Source organism: Truncatella angustata (genome assembly GCF_020726525.1).
Source record: "Truncatella angustata strain MPI-SDFR-AT-0073 chromosome Unknown BKA67scaffold_2, whole genome shotgun sequence".
Lineage (NCBI taxonomy): Eukaryota > Fungi > Ascomycota > Sordariomycetes > Amphisphaeriales > Sporocadaceae > Truncatella > Truncatella angustata.
The window spans coordinates 6,981,999-7,006,293 of NW_025763382.1; the positions used below are offsets into that span (position 1 = coordinate 6,981,999).

At 48.0% G+C, this 24,295-nt stretch overlaps 11 protein-coding genes and 1 non-coding gene across 12 annotated transcripts; 10 read left to right on the forward strand and 2 right to left on the reverse strand.

The window, feature by feature from the left end:
- Positions 1-292: 292 nt before the first annotated feature.
- BKA67DRAFT_t50 lies at positions 293-394 on the forward strand. The gene has a single exon. It is a non-coding gene; the product is annotated as a tRNA-Trp (tRNA).
- Positions 395-3,056: 2,662 nt separating this feature from the next.
- Positions 3,057-3,863, reverse strand: BKA67DRAFT_533546 (uncharacterized protein; the record flags this gene model as incomplete). Its single annotated transcript, XM_046099717.1, has 4 exons — positions 3,057-3,328; positions 3,389-3,483; positions 3,536-3,639; positions 3,699-3,863. 4 exons carry the CDS (start codon positions 3,861-3,863, stop codon positions 3,057-3,059), a joined length of 636 nt encoding a protein of 211 aa, XP_045962627.1.
- Positions 3,864-4,813: 950 nt separating this feature from the next.
- On the forward strand, positions 4,814-6,314 carry BKA67DRAFT_533547 (kinase-like domain-containing protein; the record flags this gene model as incomplete). The annotated part of the gene is made up of 2 exons (XM_046099718.1): positions 4,814-6,262; positions 6,297-6,314. The coding sequence occupies 2 exons, from the start codon at positions 4,814-4,816 to the stop codon at positions 6,312-6,314; spliced, it is 1,467 nt and encodes a 488-aa protein (XP_045962628.1).
- Positions 6,315-6,840: 526 nt separating this feature from the next.
- On the forward strand, positions 6,841-8,587 carry BKA67DRAFT_635666 (C6 zinc finger protein). The gene is made up of 2 exons (XM_046105661.1): positions 6,841-7,021; positions 7,084-8,587. Exons 1-2 carry the CDS (start codon positions 6,972-6,974, stop codon positions 8,546-8,548), a joined length of 1,515 nt encoding a protein of 504 aa, XP_045962629.1. The 5' UTR covers positions 6,841-6,971; the 3' UTR covers positions 8,549-8,587.
- A 490-nt stretch (positions 8,588-9,077) lies between these two features.
- BKA67DRAFT_656589 (RTA1 like protein-domain-containing protein) lies at positions 9,078-10,407 on the forward strand (the record flags this gene model as incomplete). The annotated part of the gene is made up of 3 exons (XM_046106967.1): positions 9,078-9,476; positions 9,539-9,674; positions 9,737-10,407. The coding sequence occupies 3 exons, from the start codon at positions 9,078-9,080 to the stop codon at positions 10,405-10,407; spliced, it is 1,206 nt and encodes a 401-aa protein (XP_045962630.1).
- Positions 10,408-12,535: 2,128 nt separating this feature from the next.
- On the forward strand, positions 12,536-13,660 carry BKA67DRAFT_533550 (parasitic phase-specific protein PSP-1; the record flags this gene model as incomplete). Its single annotated transcript, XM_046099719.1, has 4 exons — positions 12,536-12,845; positions 12,902-12,962; positions 13,038-13,460; positions 13,543-13,660. 4 exons carry the CDS (start codon positions 12,536-12,538, stop codon positions 13,658-13,660), a joined length of 912 nt encoding a protein of 303 aa, XP_045962631.1.
- Positions 13,661-14,625: 965 nt separating this feature from the next.
- On the forward strand, positions 14,626-15,653 carry BKA67DRAFT_533551 (dioxygenase; the record flags this gene model as incomplete). Its single annotated transcript, XM_046099720.1, has 2 exons — positions 14,626-15,189; positions 15,249-15,653. The coding sequence occupies 2 exons, from the start codon at positions 14,626-14,628 to the stop codon at positions 15,651-15,653; spliced, it is 969 nt and encodes a 322-aa protein (XP_045962632.1).
- Positions 15,654-16,357: 704 nt separating this feature from the next.
- On the forward strand, positions 16,358-17,281 carry BKA67DRAFT_591400 (DHS-like NAD/FAD-binding domain-containing protein; the record flags this gene model as incomplete). Its single annotated transcript, XM_046104711.1, has 1 exon — positions 16,358-17,281. One exon carries the CDS (start codon positions 16,358-16,360, stop codon positions 17,279-17,281), a length of 924 nt encoding a protein of 307 aa, XP_045962633.1.
- Positions 17,282-17,786: 505 nt separating this feature from the next.
- On the forward strand, positions 17,787-18,640 carry BKA67DRAFT_512198 (dienelactone hydrolase family protein; the record flags this gene model as incomplete). Its single annotated transcript, XM_046097457.1, has 2 exons — positions 17,787-18,295; positions 18,370-18,640. 2 exons carry the CDS (start codon positions 17,787-17,789, stop codon positions 18,638-18,640), a joined length of 780 nt encoding a protein of 259 aa, XP_045962634.1.
- Positions 18,641-20,419: 1,779 nt separating this feature from the next.
- On the reverse strand, positions 20,420-21,947 carry BKA67DRAFT_557972 (MGS207 protein). The gene is made up of 4 exons (XM_046102294.1): positions 21,713-21,947; positions 21,492-21,643; positions 21,304-21,431; positions 20,420-21,229 (listed from the first exon to the last, which is right to left on the reverse strand). The coding sequence occupies exons 1-4, from the start codon at positions 21,884-21,886 to the stop codon at positions 20,466-20,468; spliced, it is 1,218 nt and encodes a 405-aa protein (XP_045962635.1). The 5' UTR covers positions 21,887-21,947; the 3' UTR covers positions 20,420-20,465.
- A 244-nt stretch (positions 21,948-22,191) lies between these two features.
- On the forward strand, positions 22,192-23,243 carry BKA67DRAFT_557973 (uncharacterized protein). Its single transcript, XM_046102295.1, has one exon. The coding sequence runs from the start codon at positions 22,300-22,302 to the stop codon at positions 23,116-23,118; it is 819 nt and encodes a 272-aa protein (XP_045962636.1). The 5' UTR covers positions 22,192-22,299; the 3' UTR covers positions 23,119-23,243.
- A 361-nt stretch (positions 23,244-23,604) lies between these two features.
- On the forward strand, positions 23,605-24,152 carry BKA67DRAFT_656596 (uncharacterized protein; the record flags this gene model as incomplete). The annotated part of the gene is made up of 2 exons (XM_046106968.1): positions 23,605-23,668; positions 23,728-24,152. 2 exons carry the CDS (start codon positions 23,605-23,607, stop codon positions 24,150-24,152), a joined length of 489 nt encoding a protein of 162 aa, XP_045962637.1.
- Between the last annotated feature and the right edge of the window lie 143 nt (positions 24,153-24,295).

Below are 24,295 nucleotides of genomic sequence, written 5' to 3' on the forward strand. Positions count from 1 at the left end.
CCGGCCACCTATTGAACAGATGGCCTTATGGAACTTTCTGGATCAACAAGATCCAAGGTCAACTGGAATCAGACGCGTCACCGCCGTAGAACAACGCTCTGCCACGTTGTTGAAGAGACAGTGAGAGAAATGTGCTCTCAGCAGTGCCTAGTGCTGCTTCTGCGGGGTTTGCTGGTGGCTGGTGGTCCACTTTACGTGATGGTCCACACCAGGGTTCATGCCGATATTCCCTCATACCCCACGACACAGAGATCTTATACAACGATAACAGGGCTTTTTTCAACAGCAAACAGGACTTGTGGCGCAGCGGTAGCGCGTCTGATTCCAGTTGATCTTGAATCTTCAAGATCTAGGAAGTTCCAGAAGGTCATCCGTTCAAATCGGGTCAGGTTCAATTCCCAGCTTTCCTGTTCTACTTTTGCATTTTTATCCATATCAGCGCCTGTTTTTGTGCACATTGCACACTCTTAGATCATCTGATAACTCGATACTACAACATAAAAACGTTTATTTTACAATCAGCTCAGGCATAGGCTGGCACAATAGTAAATATAGGGGTAGTGTTCCCTTACTAGAGATGCCGCAAAGCACCGCCTCTATTCAACAAGACATATACATTATTCAAACTCACAGATGTACACTTGGGATTACTGTATGTTTATCAACATCTATTCAAAGTCGGAACTAAAGATGTTCAGTGAACATGTGCAGTCCAATTTATGGAAACCATTGCAAAGCAATTTCGTATTTGTTATGGTTGCGCTTATTGTGGTCTAGGCGCCCCACATCTCTACTAGCGCGTTTGGCACTCTGAACTTTGTATACAAGCCCGTAGAACTAAGTTAATGGGATTGTTCCAGCTTTGCACACTACTCTTCATGCTCAAATTCTCTGCACTCATTAATTTGTGCTCTTGATACCATTTTTCTATTCCTTAGTTAGGCAACTACTACCTTGGTCATTTGATAGGATGCCTTGGAACAAGCTAAGCGTTGTAGAGATTTACCTGCCTGTGGTCTGCACGCGCAATCTTAGTGATGTTTTAAGCTCTAGCTGACTCTGGTTCTTGACAGGATTTAGACATGCCGTTGCAATGGTACAGTAAGGAAAAGTCTGGAAATGGTGACGTTATGGATGGAGTATCATTCGCAATGACACTGACAATCGCCAATACAGGCGCTTTTAAACAAAGTAGGACAATTTCACGCCCAGCTATTGCGTCGCGTCGCGACGCAATAGCGGGGCCTGCCATGTCATCCACTCATAGCTTGACCACCCACTGTCATTTCAACATATATACTCTCACTTGGCCATTATTTTACCAACAATGAATTATATCATGACGGCTTGAGACTCAATAGATCTTCTGGATTTTCAAAAGATTCGGCGGCTACGCTTGAACAATTGTCTCCCATGAGTATGATGCAACTCCGAATCAGGCAAGACTGTCACACATCCCAGAAATGCATGGCCTATACATGAAGAACGTACTCTTTGTGTGCGCTTGTCCCGTAGAATTGACTGAGACCAAGCGGGATCTCCATAAGTGTTGTCGACATTTCGACTCCTGTATCTATGTTATTGATCCTACAAGATGCCAATGATTATGAGTTTGGCACAATCACACAAGTTCCATGGCAAGTAGTCAGGACATTATTATGGGAGGCCTGTCCCGTCGTTGCCCCATTGAGAACGGGAACTTTGCACCACAGGTTTATGCCGTATTAGACCTTGCATGGGAAACTGCCAATGAACTACTTATTGCACGGCCATGCGCTGAGTTCAAGGCTGCCTCGCGTATCGATTTCTGGTGGCACCTACCGAACTAGCCAGGCGAACAGGCTGTCAATCTGGCGGGGCCATACTGAATATTTGCCATGCAGTTATTTTCTGCTCATCACAACTTTGGACTATCGCATATTCTTTCGACCATTCATATGAACGACTGCTGAACACTTGAGAAGGTCTTCCCAGCATTCGTGCTCCTGTGCTCGATGGCATGCGCTGGCATGCGCTGGCACTGTGATCTCATGCAGCGTTGTAGGCGAATGACTCGGAGCTTGATGGCGCTCGTCTTACCCCTTTTTGGAGACCAGTCCCGATCCCCGTGCTAGACTCTGGTGGATCTTCGATCCCATTGCAAGCGGCTTGGATTGCACCTCGTATGTTCGTCTAAGGATTCCTAAGTGGAAAAGAATCAGACCTTGCAGCAAAACGCACTATAATCTTCAGAGCGTTGGCCTTCACGACTTTGATAATAGTTCGGATACCATAGAATGTGACAATGCCTCCACCGCACCTGACCCGGGTTCTGGGCCTCGCAACAAAGCGCACTCGAGATTTTGGGGGTGACCTATGTAACTCTTCCTGCAAAACTGTCGCTACTTCGCGAACACCATGGAACGTGACAATGCCCCATGTATGACTGCCGCTGACTCACAGAAATGGGGTGGATAGATGTGTCGTGATTCATACCCAATCCTGTATTCAGTTTCTTAGGAGTACCAGCTGTGCCACTCACCAAATCAGACGAGAAGGCCATGGGTCCTAGGGTCTCATTTCGCTCCTGACTCATCTTCTGAATACCTGAGATTATTTTTCGCGAAAGAGATGGGTTGTGAGCCAAATAGAAGAGCTATCCGATTCTAGAGAACGCATCATGGAGCGTTGAGTACTAAGACTTCTGAACTCTCGAATTGGCAAAGTTCTCTACTCAAACAACTTAAACTAATCTAACTTAAGGCCCCGGGATCACAGCATCGACTATCTAGGTCCTGAGGAATGACTGTCTCGAAGGTGGTCGATCCAAGCTCTGGACTGCCGCATCAATCGGAAAAGATTGTTGCTCGTAAAGTCGTGTAAACTAGCCGATGCGGCTGCAGAAAGGGTGTCATAGATAGTGTACGCTGGAGAGAGGTCTTCCTTCTCCAGGGCCAACAATAATTGAATTTGTGACCCCTTACAGACTCTACATGACCGTGTTACATAGCGTCTTGTGTAGTTTGCTCTAATCATTGTTCTATACGACACACTTTTCTAATTACCAGGGTACTAAATCAAGCCCTAGTGGCTTCTTGATAGAAATACGACCGCAACTCCTGCTGTGGCTGTTCATCGAGGTATTCGTACTGCGGCTTTCGGACGAAAGGATGCACAGGTAATACAGGCCCTTTGCGCGGCCACTCCTGAGATATTGGTTCATAAGATCCCCATACCCAAATGTGGCTGGGTTGACCTCCGACATAAGTCCTTTCATTCTCAGACATGAGTCTCTTGGCAACTGCCGTAGGCTTTTTCTCACCACGCCAGCCAGCAGCAACTTGTTCTACTGTGGTGAATATGTAGAGGTGACCATGTAAGTAGCATGTACCCTTATCGTCACACATACGAACGGTTACGTGCTCGTCGTCATCCGCCATCTCTCGTACTGCGCCTGTCTCGGTCCTCACCCATCTAGTCGTCGCCTCAGAGTGAAGACCGCCCCTGTGGTTTAGTTAGTATCGATTGATGTTCTAAAATAAACCATTTCGCGTACATAATCCATGCTACACTTAAGCGACACTTCCTGGTTTCCTCTCTGACGATATGGGCAACAGTATCCCGTTGCCTTGGATGCGGCGGCCTGCAAAGCCATCGGACCTGGTGAACAATCAGAACTGCGAGGTGAAGTGTTCCTTGGACTTTACTAGGGGGAATACCTCAGGATGACCATGATCTGCATATAAAGGCCCTATCGCGAACCGCTCCTGCATCTTCACCGCCCGATCGCTGTGTCCAATACCTGCCAAAGGTGCTCCAGGCCCGTGCCGCATCGACGGAACCCATGAAATGGATTCTTTTCTGGTCTTAGATATTCTTCCCATTTCAATCTAAATTTAATAATCAATGACAATGCTTTCCGTGGCACATATATCCTAGTTTCATAATATGGATAATATCGGTTCTCTTATGGCGTGGCCGGAGAGAATAAATGTCTATCTAGGATAAGAGAGACTTGAAGAATGACTAAATATCACTTGCACGCATATTAAAAGCTTCTTTGATAATGATTTCTTTGACAGTCGCTTTGACAATATTCTCGGTTATGACGACCATCTTTTCCTCGTATCAGAAGGACTACCGGTACTAGTTCTCATACAACGCCAAGTATAAATCGCGTAATTATATTTATTGATATGCAGAAGAAAAAGCCACAAAAACAAAATTAACCCGTTATATGTATCCTATGTTGACTCGCAGAAATTTTGGTTTGATCACTAAAGTGTTGGCCATTAAAAGATACCCTCGGAATATCATGTTGGTCAATGGTATGCCAGTGAGTTTCAATAAAACTCCAAATTATGCCAGTTGAATTCCATACTTATCCTATTCTGTTCCATGCAATCGTTTTATAGCCTCAAGTAGAGAATGCCTGCACCACGCTCCACCACGATACTCCACGATGGTTGCCTCACTTTTCCATTGCACGATGTACGCTGATTGAAACAATGAATATGAATATGTAGATATGTACTTGATTTAAATGCATTTTCATTGTCTACCGCAACCAGCTGGCAAGGAGTTGCTTCTCATTGTCTCTGCTCTTAACAAGGATATTTCTATGGCACTAGCTGTCTGACGAAACACATTCAGACCAGCAATAACTCACATGAGACAAATATAAAGTGGCCTAACTCGTTTGGCATGTGGCTTTATGGCTCTGAGGTTGCACCACACATTTACGGGGTAGACAGCCCATTCCAGGACACTGTCACATTTGGTAGTACGCTTATTCATCATATGAGTTGCCGGAATTTCTACTGGAGTACTTATGATGCAGGCTCAGCAAGTATCGCGAATGCAAGAGTATCCATACGATCCGACATTTGCCGAATACGGCACTGAGGACCCGTCAAAATACAACAAGGGCGGCTTCCATCCAGTCCACCTCGGAGACATTCTGGATGGCCGGTTTGAAGTTGTTCACAAGCTGGGGAACGGAGGCTATGGCAGCGTATGGCTATGTTGGGATCAAAAGCTCTCCAGATGGAGTGCCGTAAAAGTCCTCGCAGCGCTGCCATCAACCAGTGGCGGTGACACGAAGGTCTTGATTCATCTAAGGAAGACTTCTTCTCTTAAGGAGATAGAAGCGAATCACATAGCATTACCATTGGAAGATTTCTGGATTGATGGTCCCAACGGCATACATCTATGTTTTATTATGCCTGTTCTCGGACCGTCAGTAGACATCTGGCGTGGTTCACTCAATCGACTAGCCCCAGAGACCGGTACAAGGTCCAGGGTCGTTTGCAAACAGATCGCAGAAGCTATTCGCTTCCTCCACGAGAAAGGCATATGCCATAATGACCTCAAACCGGCCAACATCTTGATGAAGCTTAATCAGGAAGTGTTGAATAAACTTAGCAAAAATGAGGTACTTGAGATATTGGGAGAGCCCGACAAAATCGAAGTTGAGACCGTGTCTGGTGTCGATCCTCGACCTATAGCTCCAGAGTACTGCGTAGCGCCCAGTTCTTTCCACGGACGAAACAATCTAATTACAGATGACATAGCGCTTATCGATTTCGGGGAATCCTTTTTAATTGATACATTGAAGGAAGGAAGTGGTATACCTCTTGCCTATGCCGCCCCTGAGATATTATTCAACCAAAACCCAGGCCTAAGCACCGACATCTGGTCGTTGGCGTGCACTATATACCAGGTGAGGAGTGACGAGGTATTGCTCGGCAACAGTTATATCTCTGGGGCACTCTTCACACAAATCGTCCATTCAATCGAGCTGTTACTGGGCCCATTGCCTGAGGTATATCGAGGCGTGTGGAATAGGCTGCCTAGTAGTCGCCGCAGGGATAGCTCCCCTGAAGACGACAATGGACCTGCGACATGTTCTGCAAAGACGCTAAGAATTCACCAAGAAGAAATCAAATCAGAAAAGGGTTATCCCCAGATGTTCTCGGCCACTGTAGGGCAGCAAAGAGCGACCGTAGTTGGAAAGACAGATGATACTGAGGAGATCACATCAGAATGGACATATTCACGAGGAGAGTCACTGAGTCTGGGAGATCTTCTACAGAAGATGCTCAAGTATTCACCAGATGAGAGATTGAGTGTGGTTGCGGTTTGTTTGCATCCGTGGATCACGGGCGAGGCATATTTTGAAGAGACTATGGGAAGCGCGCCATTGGATATTCCGAGAAGTCAAAGAATTCATCGGCTAATTAAAGGTCTTCTGAGGTCGATGCACAAAACACATAGCATACTGGTTAGCGACGTTATAACGCTATTCGCCTTGATAGTGGTCCTACCAGTTTTAACAGGTATTGGGTTGCACTTAGTTTCGAAATCACTATGTGCTTGTTCTATAACTTCATAATCACGAGATTTGAAAAAATAAAACATACATGAATCTGTTCTCATTTTGTTACTTCATATTTCCATTTGAAATATATAATCCGTCAAAAAATGTCACGTATTAATAAGCTAGATACGACGGCTAGGGTCAAGAGCTAGACTAGTGAAGATCGACCACGGGGCGGGGGAAGGATACGTGGTCGCGGATCTTTGCGTATTCCACGATAAAGCCTCCTCATTCTTTAGCTTCCTTATTTTTCGCAACACAGGGGGTAAACAGCAAGCAAAGTCTTCGTGTTCTCGTGACCGTGACATTGTGGTGCGAAAAGTGCGGGAGGGACCTGGTTAGGCAGCCGCCTACTAAATTGCCCCATAAACTCCCCAGATCAGGCTCCTATTGGACAGCTCGCAAACGCCCCGCCGTACCCCTGGGCTAGGCTTTGTTGGTCCTAGCTCTGTAGGACGTTCTATAATCATGGCATCCGACATGGCCGTTACGTGACTGATGGGGCCGAGCTCAACACCTTGCTGCTGCACGTTGGCGACCTCTGATTGTTCCTTTTTGGTGTCTTTGGTGGCGGAGACCGTATCCCATATTCCAATCCGCAGTTCTGACAGTGATGGCACGGAAGGGTATTCAGAAAGTCAAGACAGGGTGTACCACTTGCAAGTAAGCTTGTCTTTACTCTAAGCAGCAACCATGGCATAACTGACTGAAATGGGTACGGTCAGAATCCGCAAGGTCAAATGTGATGAACGACGTCCACAGTGCTTGCGCTGCTCAAGTACGGGCCGCAAGTGCGACGGTTACGTCCCACCGCCTCTTGGCACATACTCCTGGTCGCATTTGATACAACCAAGCTTGGATGCCATACAAACAACAACAAGTGCCGAGTCACATATCCTGTCCTATTTCCGACAGGTGGTTGCCCCTTCCCTTGCCGGTCCGCTGGATACTTATTTGTGGGCCAACATCGTCGTTCAGGTGTCTTCCCGAGAAGCAGCGGCGAAGCACGCCGTGCTAGCAATCAGTTCCTTGTACCAATCCTTCCACAAAGATTGGGCAGGATTTCCTCACGTAACGCAGGAGGAAGCCTTTGTTATGCGGCACTATAACGAGGCTATCATACACTTACGAGCAGCCAGCGATCAGCATACAATTCTGGTGGTGTGTATGCTGTTCGTCTGCATTGAGTTTATGCGCGGAGATCATAAGCGTGCCATTGACCACTGTCGACATGGGATACACATGCTCAACCGCGCGCCCACCGAAACAGAATTTGTACGAGAATATATGAGACCATTATTCTGTCGTTTGAGCGTCTTCCCCTACTTCTTTGGCGCTAGTCCCGACACGTTTCCTTCTCTGGAATACCCGTCGATGGATGCAAAGACGTCCTTCAGCACTCTTGCAGATGCACACATGGCGTTGAATCCATTAATTGCACGGACTGTTCGGTTTGTGCGCTCTGCAGACACATACCGCCTGGGTTTGCTACCGTTACCAACACAAAACTTCGGCATTATGAAGGACCGGCAAGTCATCGATTCGTCTCTAGACAGCTGGTTTGTGGCATTTCATTTCTACAAGACACACAAAGCCTCAACACTGCGCGATAACAAATTTATGCGCATGCTGGAGATTCGCTGGCTCACCTGCAAAATTTGGCTGGACACGTGCTTTTCGAAGGAAGAGTCAATATACGACACGCATTTGGACAAATTCCGCACTATTGTAGACCTTGCAAATGACGCCACAGTTCTCATAGACGCAGCCAACAAGCACCGACAACCCAGAGTCGCATTTGAAATAGGATTCGGCCCGTTTCTGGCGTTTGTTGTAATCAAGTGCCGGTGCTTAAAGCTTCGGATCACTGCTCTGACATTGATGAAGGAAATTTCACCACCGAGGGAGCATTGCTGGGACACGTCTGTCTTGTTTGCGTTGGGGCAACGCACGATTGAGATTGAACATGATCTGAAACTGGACTTGCATATGCAACTGGACAAAATCCAGCATGATGTGAGCTTGCCTCCAGAAGAAAAACGTATCAGAGACTCAATCATGCACCTGGAGTCTGGACCATTGTCTGGCGTGGAGGGTATCGATATGGAGCGCCAAATGATCTGCTTCTTAATGAAAGACCCTAGCGGTGATGGTATCGTGAACAGGGATGAGCCGCTCACGGCTAGTTGACCCCGACTAACAAATAAAGGAAAGAAAATAATTTGAAAGGAAAATTAAAAAGCTAAGCCAGCGAGTTATCGGTGCTGTTTGAAGCCCTCACGGCACGCACGTTCCTGTCAGTGTTATGATACCAGCGTGAGAAATCTGGGTTGGAAAAACAAGTATCTTGAATCTTTGGAATACGATACTACTATACTCGCATAATCTTTTAGCGTGGCTAACGAATGGACAAGTCATTGACATGGCAACCTCCAGCACTTTGTTGTGATGTACCGGATGATATGATGGCAAGTATATTGATTCATACGTTCTGCGCTAAGCCCGAGATGATAAGTGGGACTACTGCAGCAGCTTTACGGTTTGTTGTGATTGGTGTGCTCGGAACCTCAGACAGGCAGTGCATTTCTACCATAACCGCCCACTCAGGTTCTAGATTTTGTATTTAAGATCGAGAGCAGGAACTCGAATCATAACCTTAAAAGCGATTCATCATACTCATCCCCAAAAGTCAACAGTTATACCCGCTTTCGATTCCACAATGTTGGTTCACTGGACTACCTTACCCATATGTGGTGGCCTGGTGCTCGCTGCTCCAACTACTCATGCCCCTGATCCCACTGCACTGCTTCCACGAGTAGCTACAGCCGCAACCGTAACCACTACATCTGCGATGCCGACTGGCACCTTCATGACTACGCTGCGGAACATCGAGCCAGGCGTAACCAACGACCATGTGACTATCCCAGCCAACACCATCGACATTGTAATTCCAACTTGCATACAGACCATCATACCGGATGCCAACGGTTACGTACCTCCTGGAACATGCGGGGCATTATGGGAATATTATCCCTCTTTCATTGCTGCGGTGGTTTTTGCAGCCCTCTTCACAGCCTTGACTATTGTGCATATTTGGCAGGCTGTACACTACAAAAAGGTCAGTACGTCCTCCATGTTCATGCACCCAGAATGGCTTGAGCTCAGGCTGATGCTCTACAGGGGTGGTGTTGGGTCATTATCATGGCTAGCATCTGGGAGCTGATCGCCTTTACGTTCCGTGCGATTAGCGCAAAGTTTCAGCAGAGTGACGGGGTCTACTTGGTTTTCCAGATCTTTATTTTGTTGGCGCCACTTTGTAAGCAACTGCCCAGCATTGATGGAGGTACAAACACGAGTGGAGCTCTAATCTCTGCCTAGGGGTAAATGCCTTCGCCTATATAACTCTCGGCCGCATGGTCCACTTTTTTCTGCTCCCGACTCGCTCCCTGTTTCGCATACCGGCATATGTATTAGCAGCCGCCTTTGTCGCCTTGGATTTTGTGTCCTTTGTCGTCCAACTCGTGGGAGGGAGTATGTCCGGTCCAACATCCTCCGCTGAAGTCCAGCTCAGGGCTATCCATATCTATATGGGCGGTATTGGGATGCAGGAGATATTCATCGTTGGGTTTCTCTGCCTTGCAATAAAATTCCAGCTAGAGATCAACAAAACCAAAAAAACCGTGGTAGATCGCATAGCCGCGTTGAGAGTACTATTTGCATTGTATTTCTCACTGTCTATGATAACTGTGCGCATCATCTACCGTTTGGTCGAGTTCTCTTCCGGAAGTACGGATAATTCTATAACGAGACAGGAAGCATATTTTTATGTCCTCGAGGCTACACCCATGGTACTTGCCATCGCAGTGTATAATATTGCACATCCTGCCGCTATCATCGACGGACCGGGATCAGACATGCCTGGGTTAATATCTGTAGCCGTGGCTGCCGGGAGGGATCTGCTAGCACGACGGACTGAAACGAAAGGCGAAAGGCTTATGGACGAAAGTCAAGGGGAAGAATTATCTCAGCGGTATAACCGCATTGGATAGAATCGAAAGCGTGTTTACCTCCGAAGCAGGGCATTGCAAGAGCCAACCAAGCTCACTTGCACCCGTAGGTTAACAGTTTATGAGCTTATTTTGACTAATCTCATGTTCTCCAAGCTTTCGGTGACGGGATAGATTTTATTGCATAACTGTTGCTAGCTTTACAAACACTGCAGCTAACAGCGTACTCCGACAACTTCGGTTACATGCAGTCGTTGTGTTTGATTTTGTACCGGCGAAGACTCATTGTCTAACCGCGATTAGAGGGAAACCCGATAAAATAGCGATTGCGTGCTCTACCAGACTACTGGCTGAAACGTTAGATGGCATTTCCTCGATACTTAGACAGCAAGCACATCTGTTTGCACGGAAATCGTCTAACATACACTGTCTGTGACTGTATGTACATGGTCGTATTGGAGCAGCAATTTTGGTATCAATCACACGTTCCTGGTGATTCCGGAGGAAGTTCTGCGTTTGATGAGGTCCCAGAAATGAGTGATGGTTCAGGGGACAATGGACTCAGTCTTGACAGGAGTTCCAGTGTTTCCGCTCGAGTGTGCCTTCAGGTGCTGTTTTTCATACTGAATTGCAGCTTCGTCCTGGTGGGGCTCCATGGGTTTGGCGCCGAGGTCGCCAAGTGCCTCAAGGCCACCAGTAATAGTCTTAAACGAAAGTTCAAAATCTTCCCACTGCCTCCCGGCCTCCTTGAACCAGGGCGAGAATAGTCACACCGCCATCGCCATCGGCAGACCTATTCATTATGTTTTGCTAATGAACTTTCTTCTTTTGGTGTTAGCTGCTGAGAAAGCATGCAAAATTACAAGTAATGTAAAGTGTTGTTGTGAGAATATCGTTGCCTTCTATACGATTGATCACTAAATCAAGCCTGAATGCGGTAGCTTGTATGGTGACGTGCTTGCCAACGATTGCTTCACCAAAATTCAATCTTCGTGCTACAACCGCCACAAGATTCCATCCGGTGCCTTATACGGCCACCAACTTGGTGTACGATGAATGCGTTGTGGCCGATCGAGGACACGACTAGCATGTACACTAGCAACGTATCCAGGAGGACCAGGAGGATATGAATCACGACGCTGAAATGTGCTGCCCCTGAGCAGAAGAAGGTACTCTTAGAGCACTCGCCCAGCAGTGAACCTTCGTCACGGACCAAACCTCTATCGTTACAGAATGTGTCGTTGAATGTGGTGAGAGTCATGATGACTTAACGAGATCTGTCGCAAGCGTTTCGGATGAGAGATTATAGAAGCAAAGCCAAAATCAGGAGATAGAGTCTTTACTATCTGCCATTGTAGGGTGCATGCTACATAAGTGGCGTAAGCCTGATAAGCTGGCAAGCAGAAGACGCTAATGCTATTCGTCACGACAATAGTAGTTTAAATAACTATGCCAATCCAAATACACTGATAATTATGACATCATGCCAATCGAAATGCATGATTAAATAATCGAAGAATGTTCAGATTCGGTGCGTCTAGATGATCCCACTTCGAACTACGTCAATGAAGTTGTTGCCTCCTGCTTTATATAACGCTTCAGCCCGATATACGTTGTTCATCACTGACGCCATATTGATAGTGGCCCTGGTCGCATTCGCTTAAAGACCTGTTTTGGGTCTAGTTGATTATTGGCTTGTTCAGCGCAACAAATCATATCTGCAGCGTCACACTATGGCATCTCACCAAGCCGCCAAGCATTATGCGACACAGTGGCTGCGGGAATAAGCGATTGCGAGTGCGAGATCCTGGCGAGGCGTAGTCGAAACATACCTGTGTTATTGGGTTCTTAGGTGTAACAGATCATAATTTGTTCCGTGGATCATACCATAATTTCCTGCGAAACGTGATGGTGAGTTTACTACGAACCACCGCAGCTCAGCCTCATGGCTGAGATTGGATTTGCCTGCATGTTTGGGAGCTTGGCCGTCGTATATATATCTGGCATCGAAAAGATCTGAGGAGCGACACGACTAATGAGATTTATTGAGCATAGGGCACGGACTTACCAGCTTATGTCACGCATTACAACCTCAACATCCTCTGCATAAACTACTACATTCTCATCTGCTTCGAACTACGTGGTATTCAAGCAACCTCACCATAATATAATGTCGGCAACAACGAATGGCCTACCGCCTTATATCAAGGTTTTCGGACCTGGTTCCAACTGCACACTTGATATATGTCCGGTAGAGATAAGTGTGTATGGCTACCGACCGAGCTTAGCCGCCAATGGCACCTTTCTAGGTCTCTACGTTATATCAGCCATCGTACACGGTTATTTGGGTATGAGATGGAAGACTCAAGTTTTCATGTATTCCATGCTCATAGGCGCCGCGAATGCTGTCCTGGGCTACGCCGGCCGAATTGCCATGTACTACAATCCCTTCAATTTCGCGGCCTTTATGATCCAAATCAGTGAGTTGAATCGAATTCGTGGGACTGCCTGGATGTGTTGTTGATGGTCGTGGCAGTATGCGTAACGAGTGGCCCGGTATATTACTCCGCTGCCATCTATGTCACACTCGCCTCGTCGTAAGCCCCCCCCCGCCCCCCCTCCCCAGGAAACCTTTATGGATTCGAAGTCATGTCTAACACGTCTTATTGCAGAATAAAGTACTTTGCGCCATCGCTCTCACGATTTCCACCAAACCTCTTCTACTGGATATTCATCCCTACCGACCTGGTGTGTTTGGTCCTCCAAGCAGCAGGTGGTGCACTATCGACCGCATCGGCTGGCACGAGTGACACGGGAGTCTATATGGCGCTTGTCGGCCTCAGTCTGCAAGTTTTCGCCATGGTAGCGTTCTGCGGACTGTTTGCCGATTATTTGATCCGATATTACCGTTCCGATATCTACCGTTCTGGCGAAGGCATCAAGCTAGGACGACGTCCGAAACTGTTCTTCGCGTTTCTTGCGCTAGCTATACTGCTCATTCTGGCTCGCTGCTCATATCGACTAGCAGAGCTGCGTGATGGGTATAGTGGCGATCTTATACGCGATGAACCGATGTTTATCGGATTGGAAGGAATGTGAGTTTAGTCTTCACTTCATTGCCTTCTCTCTCTCTCTCTCTCTCTCTCTGACACTGTGCTGATGACGTCTTGCACGCAGTATGGTGATTGCAGCAGTCTTTTGCTTGACAATTGGGCATCCTGGATTTGTGTTCAAAGACAGTGAAAAGGTCCTGGTCGGCCATCAAGTTGACTCGGACAGCCGTGACAAGGTCTAGGTTTGAGGGCGGTTTTCGCGGAGCTGTTGTGTTTTGACAAATGACTGCGAAGCTCCCTCGAACATGACGTGGGTAGAGTCCTGGCAGGGCTCTTGGAAACAACTTTAATCTCGGCCAAGCGCCGCGGGAGATCGCCGGAGCCACTGTTAGCATGATTCAGGAGACCCTTAACGTTTCTACATTATTGGTACGGAGTATGAATCGGGAGAACGTCAACGTCTTTACCGCACTCTCAATGCCGCGTCATGTCTTTTTACACATAAGCCTTCAATGCCGAACTCCCCCATTAAAAAGATGCATAAGCAGTCAATAAGCTCTACCAAGCTGCCAAGAGCGTTGACAGTGGATGCCATGCGGCAATGGCGCATGTATCCGTTGCTGCGGCTCAAAAAGTACGATTCGTTAGCCTGCCATCACTGCCGACGTCCCGCTGAAAATAGGGCGCTCAGGCACTCGAAGGCACGTCGAAGGGTCCCGAGATCGTTCTAAGCCCACTGTATAGTCTTGGCGGCCCGCAACAAAGAGGAAACCGTCGTGTCCGTCTCCGGGATGTGGGAGGCATCTGCCCGTTTGTTTCCATTTTGTCCACAATCAATTACGACGCATGGCGCATCATTTCAATTGCCAGTCTTCTGATTGGCTTTTCGTTGCCAAACATGGATTGCCCAGTATGATAGGATCGACGTGTAGAATTCCTATCGTGGTTGAAGTAGCCTTGGGAGACGCGTAGCTCCAGGGAACACCGTGCAGGAACAAATCCCCGAGACGAATGAATGAGTCTGTAATTGATTATGCCATGGTAGAAGCGTGCCGATCCGGGTTGAGCCGCATCGAGCCCCGAGAAACATAAATACTCTGGCATTGGGCGACAGTCGTCTGAACGTTCCTTGAGTAGCTTGTCTGTCAGTGGTTTCCTCTAACATTGCCTGCTCCGCCGTCTCTCAACCCGTATCACAACCTCGGCCATGCATACTACCACGGTTCTCGCCGCTGGTGCGGTTCTCCTTGCTGGAGTTATGGCACATCCTCATCATGAGGTGTCCGGTCACGAAGTCATCCGCCGCGCCGGTCTCTCCAGGCGGTGCGAGTCTTCCGTCGCCGCCTTGAACAAGAAGCGATGGGCCAAGCGTCAGCAGCAGAAGCGTGCAACCTCAGGCAATGTCACTTGGAACATCGTCACCGAAGCTCCCTACTACGAGACGCTCCAGAATGACACGTGTATTCTGACTGAGGAGGTTACCACCGGTCCCTACATTTGGCCTCAGAGTCAGACTCTGCGCCAGGACATCCGTGAAGGCCAGGCCGGCATCCCTTTCATCCTTGACATTGGTGTACTTGATGTCGAGACCTGCGAGCCACTTCCTGATGTGCTTGTCGATATCTGGCACTGCAATGCCACTGGCTCTTACAGCTCTTTCGAGGGACTGGACCCCAACACACCTTTCGAGACGCTGCTCGAGGAGCTGAATGTGACCATTGGCCCCGATTTGGACCTACACACCGACTCAACCACCTGGCTCCGAGGAATCGTAAGTCTTCTCGTTATTTCAAACGGAAATGTAGCCATGACTAACTCCTCGTCTTCAAGTGGCCCACTGACAGCGAGGGTATGACTGAGTTCACCACCATCGTGCCCGGTTTCTATGTGGAGCGCACCATCCACATCCACGCACAAGTCCACGAGGACTACGTGATCCGCGGCAACGGCACCGTCGCCTCATCCACCACTATCTCGACCGGACAGCTGTTCCTGGCTGAGGATCTCAGTGCTCAGCTTATGGCGATTGAGCCCTACGCCAGCCACACCCAGATCAACCGTACCACCAACGACATCGACTCGATCTATTCACAGCAATCGGAGAACGGCTGGGATCCTACCATCTCGGTTGTACCTTTGGACGGCGAGAACATGGAGAACGGAATTGTTGGATATATCACTATTGGTGTTGATACGGCTACGAAGGCCAAAGTCAAGAGGAACTTGAAGCACTAAACATGGAAGGCCCACGATTCTGCAAGAGGTTAGACATAGAACAATAGACGGAATTGCCAAACGCATCATTGCCAGAGTCATGCATTTCTCGGAAGGAATAGTAACTCTACCAAAGCTTGTGCTTTATCTTTCCACGAATGATTGCGTGCGTTGTGTTGCTATTATCTCGAGTCTTCGCGGACCACAAAGTCTGGAGGTTGAATTCCAGATAAGTTGAACACCGCGGACAGCTCTATCGTTGAAAAATAGCAGCTGTGGCCAGTATTATAGGATAGATAAAGTGGCCTACAGTATAACAGTAGGACGGGATTTATATGCTCCCAAAGTCAGCTTTGAAATCTTAGCTTTCATACCTCTGAAAGTCAATACTCATACCCAAATGGCAACGCCACAAGATTGCCCCGCAAAATGCCCGTCTGGGAGTGAGCAAGCATTTAGGCTAATGACATCACCTTTACATTGATTCATATTTGGTTGCGCCTGCTTACTGCTAGGCAACGGCTTAAGCGATGACTCTTGTCGGCAAGCGCCTGCTTGTATGAGCAATATATCCTCTTATGTCTCGAACTGCACTGCTAATTTTCAAGCCAAATGCTCGTGACTTTTTCGCAATCTCAATACGCGTTTTGCGTAGGTCGAAACTAGCGTTCAGCCCCGTACCACCATACTGCAAGAGAACATTTGGTACACAAATTACCGCCGAAATGGGACAAGCAAAAACGGACGTGGAAGAGTTTAGGAAAATCTTGAAGGGGTCCAAAAGGATCATGGCGCTTTGTGGCGCCGGACTCTCAGTCGCGTCTGGTTTGCCCACGTTTCGTGGAGCAGGAGGTCTGTGGCGCGAGTTCAACGCCACCGATCTTGCGACACCAGACGCGTTCGAGGAAGACCCAGCTTTGGTGTGGCTGTTCTACGCTTGGCGACGACATATGGCGCTGAAAGCCGAGCCGAACGCAGGCCATTACGCCCTGGCCGAATTGGCCAAAAAGAAGGGGCATGACTTCCTTTGCCTTACCCAGAATGTCGATGGCCTGTCAATTCGCGCTGGGCATCCCACCGAGGGCATTCGCATGCTGCATGGGAACTTGCTGGATATCAAGTGTTTCGAAGGATGCGGCTATATCGAACGTAATATCACGCGTGATCCAGTCTGCCCTGCTCTCGCCGCCGCAGCTGAAGACTACGCGCCCGGCGAGATTTCACCTTTACTCAACCCTGCTATCCCAACACCCCAAATTGACGTCAAAGATCTACCTCATTGCCCTGACTGTAAGCGACGGGGCAAAGACTCTCTGCTTCGTCCAGGCGTCGTGTGGTTTGGGGAGGCCTTGCCCGATGGCATGTTGCAGGAAGCAGACAACTGGCTTTACCCAACAGTGGATGTGATGTTGGTCATCGGCACATCCGCAGCCGTTTACCCTGCTGCAGGATACACAAGGAAGGCCAAGAATCGAGGCGCTATTGTGGCAGTCATCAATCCGGACAGCAGTGCTGGGGCCGGCTTGGACAAGAAAGATTTCTTTTTCCAAGGTGGTGCAGACGAATTCCTGCCTAAATTGTTTGAGGATGTCATCGGTATATTGCCAGTGAAGGAAAAACAACCTGCTGCTAAGAGTAAGGAGGCGTGAAGGAATGGAATGGAAAGGAATTAGAAATTGGGATCGTGAGGAACGCTAAGCGTGTGGAAGTCGTGTCTCGCCAATGAACTTTAGAGGTAGAGCAGCACCGGACCGTATTCCGTATGGCTTGGAGGATCCATGTTTGCACGTTATCGACATGACGAATTTGGAATACTTTTGCATTGTGGGCTCCATTCTAACTGGGCAAATATTCATTTGGTCACTAGGTTAGAGGATGATGGGAATGTTACTGGCAAGTCGGCTCGGCAATAGATCAAGACTCGGAGCCGAGAACGGCTTCATGATCCAACGGTCACAAAATAGCTTCGCAAGGACGTGCATTAGTATTGAATGGGCAAACCTCAATGCGGCATTTCATCAGCCACGCGTCCACATAGACCTACAAATGACGCTAACTGACATCTTTCTCGACCTCAAATCCAACCTTGGCCTCTCGCGTTTCCCCGCTTAGAATTGAGGTGAAAGTGAATCAGCCCGCGAATCTATACTCAAAATGGCCACTGAAGACGCTTGCGCAAAGCTTCCACCGGCGAGCTCAAACTACAGCCCTGAAGGCTCCTGGGATACCGTCGCGCATCTGAACACCTACGTGACTGGCCCCTCTAACCCGACTCGTGCGATTGTCTTCATCTACGACATCTTTGGATTGGCACCGCAGACCCTGCAAGGCGCGGATCGACTTGCCAACTCAATCAATGGGCTGGTAATCGTGCCAGACTTCTTCAAGGGCGTCTATGCTCAACCTAACTGGACGCCGCCCGATACAGAGGAGAAGAAGGCGGCCTTTGCGAAATTTAGATCGGAACAAGCTGGCATCCCGCAGAATGTAGGTAAGTTGATTGAGTTTAGGAAGGAAGCCGGCGAGAAGTGGAGCAGCGTCGGCGAGGAGGGCTGGGGTGTTTTTGGGTTGTGCTGGGGTGGGAAATTAGGTATACTGGTATCGGGAGCTGGTAATGAGGGCAGAGGAAGAAAGTTCGCCGCGAGTGGTACGGCGCATCCTTCGTAAGTCCAGTCCGCCAGAAGGTTTGATTATCTCGCACCAAGACGCACTAAATGGAGACTGCTAACAATGACAGGCGGCTTGATGTGCAAGATGCAGAGGCTTTGTCTGTACCGTACCTCTGTCTGGCTTCGCCGGGAGAGCCAGCGGAAATTGTGGCGCAATATAAGGAGGTTCTTTCGAAGCCTGGTAAGGTCGGTGTGGTCGAAACTTATGACTCTATGTTCCACGGTTGGATGGGCGCAAGAGCGAAACTTGATGATGAGAAAAACCGTGCTGAATATGAACGCGGCTACAACCAGACTGCAGAGTTCTTCAGGCAACACCTATCTAGTCAACGCCCTTAATCGGGACGACCAAGGACAAAATGCGAACACTTTTTGTTACATGATTGAGGAAATCAGTAGCGCCGTTCTGTGATTGGGGTCATTGCGCGCAGCGTGACTTGTGAAGCGTTGTGTGAATCCATGATACATGGCAGTATAATAGAACACTCACCCAAGACTTCAGCTCAAATAAGCGTTTTCGAAGTCTAATTTATCAATTCCCATGAGACCTGAAATCTATCGTATAAGTCTTATCGAAGCGAGCAACTCCACACCACGATTAAGACGCACCAGCTGTTTCTTCACCAAATCACAAGGCAACTACTCCTCTTTGGTGAGTGAACTCATCACCATACACAATTGATTATGTTTCCTAGAATGCTTTACTTGAAAGTCATCAATCGCCGTCGTCACCAAGGTCCACCATCACATAACAGTAAGATGGGTGCACATCAGCAAGGCCCTGTTTCAGGCGGTCTCATTCCATTCGGTATTGGAGATATCATATTGGTACCAGACTGGACTCGATTCCTCATTAAACATGTTAACATATGCGTCAACCTATGCGTCAGCCTATGTTAAATTAGAGAACGAATAATATGCTACAGAACGAGGTAGGTAGAACCCCTCGGATGCCGTTCATTCGAATGATATGCGCCTGATATTTGTACCATAAATTGAATTGAACGATCCGAAGAATATGTCGGCTTCAATCTCCAGACTTTCTGAGATCAGTTGCCATCTGTAGCGGTATTATGTAGGGACTCGTGGCGTAGGACGTGTGGCGCAGCGACCTTCTAAATTCGGCCTAGCGTATATTCTGTGAGGAAGTAGTGGGGTCGTGAACTATGCCACCCTAAATCAAGACTAGCGTTACCTCCCGAAGGAGGTGGAATCGCGGTCCAAAGAGCTAAGAGTGGGTTGACTTTTATAATACACACACTTTGGCCATGGGCCCTAAGATGTCTTTTCCATGTAACTTCAAAATAAACTAGCACAAAATGCTTCCCTCAAACCGGCGATCAGCCTCTGCCAGTAAATGCGTAAACTCTTTTAGCATCCCGCTGCTTGGTCGCACATATATTCAACATGTTCGTATCAGTTTACAACAATAGTGCTCTTTCAATTTAGTCTCACATTCGCAGGACGTAGGAACGTGTCGACTATTCGCAAACTCGTGGCTAGTCTGTACTTCTCAGAGGCGAGGACGGAGGACCGAAAGAAACCTTGACGCAGAAATATCAGAGCCGGAGTAAAAGACCCGTCATAAGAGGAAAGTCCCGTAGCAATGATATGCTGAGGCTCGTAGTGGATGTACTACATAAATGAGACCCTATCATGGCCCATGGGAAACTCTGCACGTTCCGGTCCTTACTCAAATATGGTTGCATTGATATATTGAACAACGAGGTTGAATTTAGTAAAATACTTTATCATGATCTTTGAACTTTAGGATACTATACGGGCGGGACTCAATCTTACAGGACCTAGGTAAATGGGAAAGTGTCAGTTGAAAAAGCTTGCGAGAGTACGAGAAGTTGTCACTGCTCGTCTCGTATACCTTATCAGCTTATCAGCGGATGATATGGATACTGGAAAGCCGTTTGCGCGTTATAGTGTGGACTTTCTAGTAGCAAATATCGAGGGACTTGATCAAGGGTTGGATCAAGACTCGTGGCAGAACCTAGTGCTTGGCAGAGGAATGGCAAATTTTGATTTTGTTACTGATTCGCAAACTTGAATAATAATGAGTACGTTTTGGTGAAAAGCTTTTTTTTTTTTTTTTTTTTTTGGAAAAGGTTTTCACTTGAAGTAAAATAAAACAGAAGGCAAGATGAAGGCCACGTTATGGAATCACATCAACGCCCAAGCCAAATCCCGTCCAGCTTTTGAATTCTGCGATAAACTTCTCGGCCGCTTTCATGAAGTGTCGGTGCTTTGAGCCCCAAGTCTCCTCAGCCACTTTGAGTGCGCGAACAACTTTCGGGAAATGAATATCTACGGACGGCTCATTATTCACGGCGTCTTCGGAGATTTTGGACCAGTTCGACGCCTTGAGCTCCCAGGATTCAATGTTCTGAGCGTCAAATGCCGGTCGCAGCTGCGCGATATATACGAGGATAGTAAAAAGACCGTACTGCTTCATAACCGGAATGTGCCATACAACCGGCATCAGAGGAAGTAGGATGCGGAGAGCATGACCCACTGTCAGCACGTGAGCCAAATAGAAATCGAACTCGCCTTTCGAGTTTGAGGTTTCGATCGCTAGACGCGACGCGGTAAACATGCAATCATCTAGTTGTTCATAAGGATCAGTTACGATCCAGCCATTCCAGTGTTCCAAGACGATCGTTTCTCGTTGTTCCAGTGTCGTGAAGACATTGGCGAATCCAGGTTGATCAAACATATCGTCGAATCGCCGGTCGTCTCTGACCATATTTAACACTTTCTCTAGGCTTGCTGTTTGGTATGTTGAGTTATCGTCGGGATAGCGATCGATGAAACGATGTATGTCATCGTACTCGGTGCACCCCATACTGAGGGCCTCAGTGGCGACCACACTGCTGTTGAACTCGTAGGCATAGGCAAGATGAATGAACGGGTGTCCGACTGTACAAAATCATCAGTCTCTTGCCATGGATCGCGTGTCCAGTGAAATTAAAGCGTGAGGGGGCTCTGCTTACGACCACCGGAGAACCCATTGATCAATGGTTTTGAACCGGCGAAAAGGTAGGTGTCCACTACGGCTTTCCAGTCGCCAGCGTAGTTCTGAACCTCAATATCGAAGAAATTGGTGTAAGCGACAGTATACCTGCGGTAGCTCGGTCAATGTTGTGCAGCCTGGTACGTAACATGATGCGAAGAAACGTACTGTTTCTGACCAAGAAAGTCTCGCCAATTATCACGCGTAATGCCTCCTTGTATGAAGACATCGTGGACTTGTTTCAACTCTTCCGCTTCTGCGTTGTATATCTGCTTCAACTTTTGTGTACCCGCGCCGAGAAGATACGATGACCCTAGAGCCTGCACCACTGGGTCAGTGTGTTGGAATTGAAGCATACATGGTCCAACTTAGACAAGAAGTAGACCTACATGAGGTAGGTGATTATGAAATAGAAGCCTTGGGTCGCGGAGAACAGCAAATGACGCATGGTTGCTTAACAAGAGTTCAGAAAGAGTTTGCGACTTTCCGTCTTGGAGGTTTGACAAATGCCAAACCGGGACTGGGGCCAGGGACTTCCTTTGAAAATTATTTAAAGTCTCCATACTTATGGATTCAAGGAGTTTCCTGGATGTTTTTATTACATCTTGATCGCAAAAATCTTATAGAAAACGAACCTAGTGTTTTAAGTACTGGATGCTACCGGGTGACAGTGCAACGTGAAGTGACCGGAGCCACTTACACCGAAACGGACATCGCACTTCTCGTGAAATGCCGACATATAGCGGATAATGGAACCCTGGATGGACTGTACGCTTACAAATTGCCGATCTTACACAGCTAGAGGGTGCTACACAGCTGCAGGATGTTACATAGCGCTAATGAGGTCGGACAGTATATGAGCCGGTGATGTATATCTCGGCTTGCTCAGTGCTAATTTACATCAACAGTATCCCAGTTTCTAGTAACTTTTACTTCTGGTACTAGAGTTTACTCCCTATTCGCTTCATCTTTCGCCATGGCTGTTGTAAAACCTCCCACGAGGATTGCAATTCTAGGAGCTACGGGAGGAACGGGCCGAGCCACACTGCAGTCTCTTCTTTCCAAGAGCGACTTGTCTATTGAGCTCCGAGTCTTTGTCCGATCGAAGGAAAAGTTTTATCGACTCTTCCCCACGTTGAGGTCGAATGCCAACTGTGAGGTCTGGGAAGGAGAATTGACCAGCGTCGACAAGATCACGGCATGTTTGTCGGGAGCAAATATCATCATCTGCACGCTCGGAGAAAATCAAAACATTCCCGGCATTAATGTGTTGCGGGTAGCCGCCGCATCGATTGTTTCGGCATTGCGCACACTGAAAGCTCAGACTGGCAACGATTGGCATCAGCCACGCTTGCTATTGCTGTCTTCCGCGACCTGGAACCCACGCCTCTCTGGCCCTTCCGGATTTGTACTGTGGCTCATCAAGACGGCATTTCATTATCCTTACGTTGATTTGCTCGGGGCACACGCTACCCTGGCCGAGGCGGACGATTTGTTGTCGTTGCTCCTAGTGCAACCCCCAGCAATAATCGATGAGGCACCCACTGGCTTCGAGATTAGCACCGAAAAGTCGAGGGTCGCTGTGTCTTATGCAGATCTCGGTGCAGGGTTTGCAGAATTGGCCACAGAGGATGCATATAGGCAGCTCAGAGCAGTTGGGGTCACAAGCCTCGGAGGAGACCAATTTGGAAAGTACGCGTCAGAGATACTATCTAGGGTCTTCTTCGGACTTGTGTCAGGCTACCTGCCCGGGTACTGGTTTACAAAGAGGTTGATTGTGCGAATCATGGGTTGAGTTGAGAGTTTCGACTAGCGTTGGAGCTATATAATTAGCTAGAGACTGGAGTGCAGCCGACGAAGCACATGCGATACACAGTACATATACCTAGCACATGGACGTCACCACTATCAAATCTAACCGTTCGTCCGATTTTGTGACCTTAGAGCCTCCAAAGATAGACAACGTTACTTGTAATACTTGCTATCTGTGTCACAGATCGACTCATTGCGGGGACAGACAATACCCCGGACAACTCGGACAATTCGGACTAGTCGGACAACATGAGAAAGCCATTTACCCCATAGACCAAACTTCGATCGGACTCCTTGGCACGGAGCTCGAGCGGGCCAGTCTCACAGCCATTCGAGAACCTACCTCTTTGAGTCATGTAGTACTTTGGCTATATGTCGCCGCGGACACATCGACCTGATCCTTCGTTGCGGTATTGACATAGGAAATCATCGAAACTGATTCGAAATTCTCTCATAACAACCTGTCAAAATGAGCAGTCATTTTCAAACCACGGTGGGGTTCACAAGCATCGCGGCGTCCAGCTGGCTAGCTGGTATGTAGCTCGATATCCATACACGGCGTTTATGATAGCTGAGCATCGGCACTGGGCAGGCAGTATTGCCAGCATTTCGATCATATCAGTACCGGCCCTGATATCTGCGGCGAACGATAGCTCTACATCACCAGTTCTCGCCACTCGACTGTGGCGCATCATCTACGAGCGCGGGAAAGCCTCCATGCCCATTGTTGCTGCCACCGCTGCCATTGGTTACGGCACTCTAGCATATAATCGTTACTCGACCCAGCGCCCATGGCTCCCCTTTGCCTTTTCATCGTTTATGGCTGTTGCAATCGTGCCTTTTACTGTTGTTACGATGAGCAGCACGAACTCTTCTTTGATCCAGATATCTGAAAGCAAGACCGCCCCAGGAACGGCCGAAGGAGTCGTCGCTCTGTTGGCGAGATGGGGTAGCTTGAATCTGACGAGGTCACTACTACCGTTTGTTGGAGCCCTGACGGCTATATGGTATATTTAGGATTGTCCTATCATCGATCCCAAATCCTAGCCCAACCCATCTTGTTACATTACAAGCTATTGCCAAATAATGAACTATTAATATACATCCTATCTCTCGTTCCCTCCATCGACTGCAATCTATCTATCTAGACTAGTGATGAA

Bases quoted from the DNA above. Each gene is read 5' to 3' on its own strand.
- BKA67DRAFT_557973 (XM_046102295.1), top strand. From the start codon at position 22,300: ATGGCTGTTGTAAAACCTCCCACGAGGATTGCAATTCTAGGAGCTACG.
- BKA67DRAFT_635666 (XM_046105661.1), top strand. From the start codon at position 6,972: ATGGCACGGAAGGGTATTCAGAAAGTCAAGACAGGGTGTACCACTTGC. The intron at 7,022-7,083 runs GTAAGCTTGTCT...GGGTACGGTCAG, and splicing joins ACAGGGTGTACCACTTGCAA to AATCCGCAAGGTCAAATGTG.
- BKA67DRAFT_557972 (XM_046102294.1), bottom strand. From the start codon at position 21,886: ATGGAGACTTTAAATAATTTTCAAAGGAAGTCCCTGGCCCCAGTCCCG. The intron at 21,432-21,491 runs GTACGTTTCTTC...GAGCTACCGCAG, and splicing joins GACTTTCTTGGTCAGAAACA to GTATACTGTCGCTTACACCA. The intron at 21,230-21,303 runs GTAAGCAGAGCC...GATTTTGTACAG, and splicing joins CAATGGGTTCTCCGGTGGTC to TCGGACACCCGTTCATTCAT.